We start from the raw sequence: 6,841 nt of genomic DNA, 5'->3' as shown, positions 1-6,841 counted from the left end.
ACCTTCTCCAAGTCAAACTTCAAGTGCTTGTTTCAGTTGGACTTTTACATTCTACCTTGACATAGTATGACTCTGGATGCATGGCTTTGCTCCCGAGGACAGCCTGGACTCTGCTGGAATCACACGGCTGCACTGGGAAGAAAGGCTTGACTTTCCAGATGACAGTAAACTGAGCAGACCTTAGGTCAGACCTTATAGAGGAAATGAGTGGAAAGGGCCAAGATGGGAGAGGCCTCAGGCTTTGTTGTCTTTCCAGTAGGTGCTGGAAAAGTGAGGTCTTTGTAACAACGGCTTTCTTTGAATCAAGACTCATGAGGTGGAGGTGTTCTTTTCAGGAGTTAAATTAGTAACAGTACATTGATACTATTCATGGTAAAGAAATAGGTATGTGGGAGGGGCTAAAGACACCACCTGAGCACTCTGATAGTTTTTGTTTTCTTTATTTTAACAAATACCACGCTTGAAGCACTCACCAACCTCACGGCCAGCCATTTCTGCATAGTGGAAGAGGCCCAAGGCCCTGGCCCTTCTTCCTCTTCAGTGTTTCAAAGTAGGTTATTTGAAGAAGCTGCTTCAGGAGTGGCAATCACTGGCTTCCAGGCCACACCTTCCCCTAGGAAGAAGTACAGCGGACCGGAAATGTTTTCTTCTCAGTATTCCTTTACAGAGATGATCCGGGACTCTTTCCACTCTAATGAAAAGTCTTCAGTTGGGCCATCGTTAACTGGCTTACAACTGAGGCTGTTCAGGAGCTGGGAGGAAGAAGGGGAGCGGGGGGCTCTTGACTTTCTTCCTGGGCCAGTGCATATCGCCTAGCTTTTCTGAGCTGAGGCTCTGGCGTCTCATCTGCCCATCTCCCAACACGGCGCACCCCTTTGCCCACCTTGGGAGCATTTCTGCAAGGATTGTGGTCATAGATGACCAGTTTCAGATTAGTCAAGTGGGCCAGGCTGGGGAAGTATCGGATACTGTTCCGGTCCACGTCGATCACCTCCAGGAAGGGCATGCGAAGCAGCACAGGGGGGAAGTCAGCGAGCTGGTTGCCTGAGAGCCAGATGGTCCTGAGCTCCCGTAGGCGCTGGAGCTGGCTGGGCAGCAGCCTTAGGGCGTTGGACCCCGCATGCAGGGTCCTAAGGAGGCTCAGCTCACACACCACATCTGGCAGCTGGGTGAGACAGTTGTCCTCCAGCCACAGGGTACGGAGGTTCTGGAGCAGGCTGAGCTCATCCGGAAGGTCACAGAGTTTGTTGTTGCCCAGGTAGAGGATGCAGAGCTGTTTCAAGGTGCACACCACCCGGGGAAGGGCTTTGAAGTTGTTGAAATCCAAGGCCAGGATCTGCAGGTTCTGCAGCTGCGCCAGGTCTGGAGGCAGGCTCTGGAGGTGGTTGTCGCTCAGATAGAGCTTTACCAGCTCGGTGAAGGAGCACACATGGAGTGGGAAGCGACGCAGCTGACTCCCGCTCAGATCCACCATCCGGTCCAGCGGCATCTCCCGGAGGTCTCCCACCACGTAATTCTGGCAGCGGTCCGTGGGGATGAAGGCCACTAGGGCCCGGATGGTGTTCCCCATGTGGAGCCCGCCACCGACCGAGCCTCTGCCCACCACCTCTGCCAAGGAGTGGGGCCGGCTCAGCTGACTGCATTGGATCCTTTGTACCCTCCCTTTATAACACGGAATTCTGTGACAAAGGCCAGTCACTTTGACAGTGAAAAGTGCTCCTGATAGCGACTTGAGTGTCTGGTGACAGGCCCAACAGACAGGCAAGGTCTGGGAGGCCATATCCAACTCATATTTGCCTTTAATCACTTAAGCCCTTTGTCTACTCTTTCTTAATTATTTTTCCTAATGGTAAAATACTATGACAAAGGTAGAGAAGTAGAAAATGAAAAATACCCATATTTCCACTATGTAGATACAACTACAAATATTTGAACATATAATCCTCTCTCCTTTTTGCTACAAATGATTTTTTTAATTACACATGAATAAAAAATAATCACATCATGGAGTAGTTTATACTTGCAGGTATAAAGTATACAATTATTTTAAATACTTGCATAGTACTCCTTATGCGTATACAGTGAGTTAAACAGTTCTTTACACTGGAGCAACAGGTGACTTATAACGTGTGGCTATTATTAAGGCCCCTGTAAATACAGATGAAAGACAAACAGGCTTGGGAGATAGCTCACTTATCTTGGCAGAGAGCTTTCCCAACACGACCAAGGCCCTGTTTCCATCCTGAGGATAGCCAAAAGCAACAACACACCACTAGATTTTCTACGACACGTCCTTGAAGGTGTTGAGTCAAAGGTCTCCATCCTGGAGAGATTTTTCTCCCTGTCGCCAACAAAATCCAAATCAGGTCCCATAATCAGAAGCAATGGCTTTCGGTTTGTAGTTTCTTGTTTCTGTAGTCATTCCTACCGGTTAACATCTTCCCACTCTTCAAAAAGGCACCTGTGAGCGAGGCATGGCGGTGCACACCTTGAATGCCAGCTCGATTTACAGAGTGAGTTCCAGCAAGGGCTACACAGAGAAACCCTGTTTTGACTCCTCCCATTCCCCCCCAAAAAGGCATATCTGAGTTGGGAGTGTAACCAGCCCAATGTTAGAATGCTTGCCTAGCAGAAGTGAGGCCCTGGGATCTATCTCCATGGCTGCCAAAACAAACACAAAAAGAATTCCTTTTGAAAAAGAACAAGAAGGCAGGGGGGGGGGCGGGGGGGCAGACTAACCTAAAGCATAGATTAATTAGAATAGAACCTTAGAGCCTGGTGACGCACGCCTTCAACCCCAGTACTCTGGAGGCAGGGGCGGGTTGATGCCAGCCTGGTCTACAGAGTGAGTTCCAGGACAAAGCTACACAGAGAAACCATCTCAAAATTAAAAAAAAACAAAAAAACAAAAATTAACACACATACACACACAGAGAGAGAGAGAGAGAGAGAGAGAGAGAGAGAGAGAGAGAGAGAGAGAGAGAGAGAGAGAATGAATATAACCTTAGGGTGCAATGTGCGAGAAGCTTTTAAATGTCCATCAAAGCTCTGTGCCTGTCTTCTGAAATAGTGTCCCGTTTAAAAAAGCGGCGAAGACCCAGAACATTCCAAGGACTGTTCAAGAATGAAGTTGTGGTAGTTTGGTTTGTTTCTCAGTGTTGTGTAGCCCCAGCTGTCCTGGATCTCACACTTTAGACCAGGTTGGTCTTGAACTCACAGAGCTCTGCCTGCCTGTCTGCTGAGTGCTGGGATTAAAGGCATATGCCACCATCACCCAGCTGGGTGTGGTACTTTGTAATTGGCCCCTGTGAACTCATAGGGAGTGGCACTATTAGGAGGTGTGGCCTGCTTGGAGGAAGTGTGTCACTGTGGGCTTCGAGGTCTCCTATGCTCAAGCTACATCGAGCTCAGTTGCTTCTTGTTGCCTGTGTGCCAAGATGTAGGACTCTCAGCTCCTTCTCTAGCACTGTCTGCCCGCATGCCACCATCTCCTGTTATGATGATAATGGACTAAACCTCCAAACGGTAAGCCAGCCCAATTAAAAGTTTTTCTTTATAAGAGTTATCATGGTCATGGTGTCTCTTCACAGCAATAGAAACCTTAACTAAGACAGAGATTGGTACCAGGGACTGGGGGATTTCTGGGATAGGCCTGACCATGTTTTTGTTTGGAATATGGACTAATATGAACTAGAAAGGTAATCGATCACTTTAAGTGCTGCTTAGTGGAACATACTAGAAAGAGCACGGGGGACAATGGTGCTGAGTGTGGTTTGATGAACTGTGGGGGGCCTGGCTCGAGAGGTTTCGGAGGAGAAGAATTTTAATATGTTGCCCAGAGAGCATGCTTGTGGTATTTTGACCATTCCTGTGGTATTTTGATAATGGTATTGAATTGGTAAGGAATGTGGCTGCCTTTGGCCCTTGTCTGAAGAGTCTGCCTCCAGATAAACTGAAGAGTTTTGGATTACTTCTGCTGGCTGGCAGAGGAAATCTTAAAACAGCCTAGTGTAGACTCTGTCCTGTGGTTATTAGTGTTAGCTCGATTAAAGATCTGTAATGGGAAGGAGTATGCTGAGCAAATGAAAATATCAAATGTACAATTTGGGGAGAAAAGGGTTTATTGGACCTATCCTTCTATCTTGCTCTTTGCTATTGAAGAAAATGGGGGCAGGATCCTCGAGGCAGGAGTTGATGCAGAGGCTTATGGAGGGGAGCAGCTGCTTTCTTATAGAAGCCAGGACAACCACCAGCCCAGGGATGGTACCATTCACCATGGGCTGGGCCCTCCTCCCCCGTTGACCACTAATTGAGACAATAATGCCCTACAGCTGAATCTCGTGAAGAAAGTTCTCAACTAATGCTCTTTCCTCTCTGACGAGTGTAGCTTCTGTCAAGTTGATACACGAAACGGAGGGAAGGCCCTCAAGTTCTGACCACTGGGGGCTAGAGAGATGGCCCAAAGGTTAAGAACACTTTGCTACCCTTTCAGAGGACCCCTGTTCTGTGCCAGACCTCATATCTGAAGGCTCCAATTCCCTTAAAACTCCAGCTCTGGGGGGTCCAGCACACTCTTGACCTCTGTGGGAACTTACACACCTATGTGTATGTGTGACCTCATGCGTGTGTGTGCACACACACACACATGCTCAAGATTAAAAAATATGTATTAAATTAAAAACAAAAATCCTGTCTACTGAAAATAGAGGCGAAAGTGTTTAATGTCTCCCTGACATGGCTGTTGGTTGTTAAACAGGAAACAGGCTCCTCACCCTCCTTCAAACTCTTCCGCATCCACTGGCCGTATGTTGTCACCTGGGGTGACTTTAGAAGCCAGCAAGTATGTGGAAGTCACATGTTAAAGCTGGCAGCACTTTGGGTCATTCTGGGAACAGAACGGTTCCCTCCTCGTAACCCTGTGCCTCACTCAGCAACCCACTGAATCTGGGTGAGTGAAAAGCAAATTAATCACACCATTGAGATCACACCCATTATATTACGTCATTATATTACAGGTAAAGAAATAAATCTATATAAATTGATTTGAAAAGATACTTGGGAGAAGTTGGGAAGAAAGCAAGCTAGGTTCAGAATAATTTTCCAACTATGAAAAATATGCATGCACCCTTGTGTGAGTAAATATTTCTGTTAAGTAACAGTGATTGTTTATAGAAAATCTTCCTGGAGATTTAGGATGACATGGGGACATTAACTTTTCCATTTACGCCCTTTTGTGCTGTTTGTTTTTTTTTTTTTTTAAGGGCATATATTGAAATTAAAACTTGGCTGGGCATGATTCCCCCTGCAATCCTGGCACTTGGGAGGCTGAGGCAGAAGAACTTCTGCAGACTTAGGGCCAACCCAGACCGCATCATCCATATCCAGCCAGTTCGGTGTACAGAGTGAGATCCCGTCTAAAATAACAGTAAAAAAAAAAAAATAATAAAAATAATAATATGTAAAACGAATCCAGAAAACAAAGAATCCACCCCCACCAGCTTGCTTGCTGTTCAAAAAGAGCAGCTGGGCTGGCGGGCGGGCCTTGATCTCACACCCGTGACCCCTGACCCTCCTCCGACACCTTCCCTGTAACTGAGCCGCAGAGCCACGGCCGGGAGCATCCGTGCCTGTGTTCTAGAGGGCGGCGTGGGGACCCTGTCACCTCTCATTTCCTACGCGCAGGATTATAACCAAAGCTGGTGGTTTGGGTCTTGCCAGCCTTTGAATGTCAAGGGCTCTTATCTTGAGCCCTCCCCTTGCTTTGCGTCTTGGTGCTATTAAAGCCCGTCATCTCTTGACAAGCGCTGCCTTCGGCCTCTATATTTAGCCTAGCCAGGGGTGACCACAAATGGTCATGAGGCAGCTTCCCCGTGGTCCCCAGAAGTGATACCAATAGAAATATGGCTACTGGCTGGTTTACTGAGCATCTGCTAGGTGCTGAGCACGGCGCCAGGTGCTTAAGGATAACAGATAAAATTCCTACACAGGATAAGTGCTTACTCCACTTCTAGGTGGAACACGCGGCTTTGTAATGACATCATATACTGATTGACTACTTACGCTCTGATACAGGAAACCAGGGGCAAACAATGGGGGCCCTATTTCACAGAGGGCATCGTTTCACCCCGGTAGGGAATCTATCCTTGGAGTCTTTGTTCCGATACCACAGGGCTTCTGTTTCGCACATTTAACGCCAGCCCCGAGTGAAGGTGGGTGGCTGGCTCAGCATAGGTCCCGGGCTTTGCAAGTAGCCGGACTGCTGGCGTGTGTCTCTCACCCGTGGTACTGGCTGCTGCCCTGGCCCTCGGCTGTCTCTTTTGCAGAACAGGCTTTGTTTTGGCTTTACCCTGCTTGTCTACATCACTGGCAGCTGAATCCAGGACCCCGGAGGGAGCTGGAGCTGAGTTTTCAGATTCAGTCGCGGGGAGTGGATGTTTTCCAGCCCCATGATTCGATTCACAAAGTGAGGAATTCCCAAAATATGAGTTGCGTGCTGACAGCCAGAAAGATCTGCATGTGCCCTCCAGGTCTGGCCTGGGGTCCCCATCTTCCTCCCGCGACTGTCTGATCTTGGGCAGAGGGTTTCTCTGAGTTCTGACTGTCCTGGAACTCACCCTGTAGACCAGGCTGGCTGGCCTCGAACTCACAAAGATCCTCCTGCCTGTACCTCCCCGGGGCTGGGGTTAAAGGTGTGCACCACCCACTGCCCAACTGATTCTATGTTTTTAGAAGTATTAAAAAAAAAGACTTTATGTTTTTACTGTATTCTGTAAGTTAGATTTTGATGAGTTCAGAGGGATAGTACCATTCTCTGCTCACAAGGTGGCAGTAGAATTTAGTG

The 6,841-nt window shown here is 47.9% G+C and overlaps 1 protein-coding gene across 1 annotated transcript; it reads right to left on the bottom strand.

Annotated features, from left to right (window-relative positions):
* Positions 1-277: 277 nt before the first annotated feature.
* Lrrc10 (leucine rich repeat containing 10) lies at positions 278-2,489 on the bottom strand. Its single transcript, XM_050135576.1, has one exon. The coding sequence runs from the start codon at positions 1,778-1,780 to the stop codon at positions 746-748; it is 1,035 nt and encodes a 344-aa protein (XP_049991533.1). The 5' UTR covers positions 1,781-2,489; the 3' UTR covers positions 278-745.
* Between the last annotated feature and the right edge of the window lie 4,352 nt (positions 2,490-6,841).

The sequence above is a fragment of the Alexandromys fortis genome, unplaced genomic scaffold, assembly GCF_014885135.2.
Source record: "Alexandromys fortis isolate MF-2015 unplaced genomic scaffold, M_Fortis_MF-2015_v1.1 scaffold_24, whole genome shotgun sequence".
NCBI lineage: Eukaryota > Metazoa > Chordata > Mammalia > Rodentia > Cricetidae > Alexandromys > Alexandromys fortis.
Note: the sequence above shows the minus strand (reverse complement) of the source record. Positions and strands in the feature narration are given on the sequence as shown.

Excerpts from the sequence above, each read along its gene's own strand:
- Lrrc10 (XM_050135576.1), bottom strand. The coding sequence starts at position 1,780 with ATGGCCTCCCAGACCTTGCCTGTCTGTTGGGCCTGTCACCAGACACTC.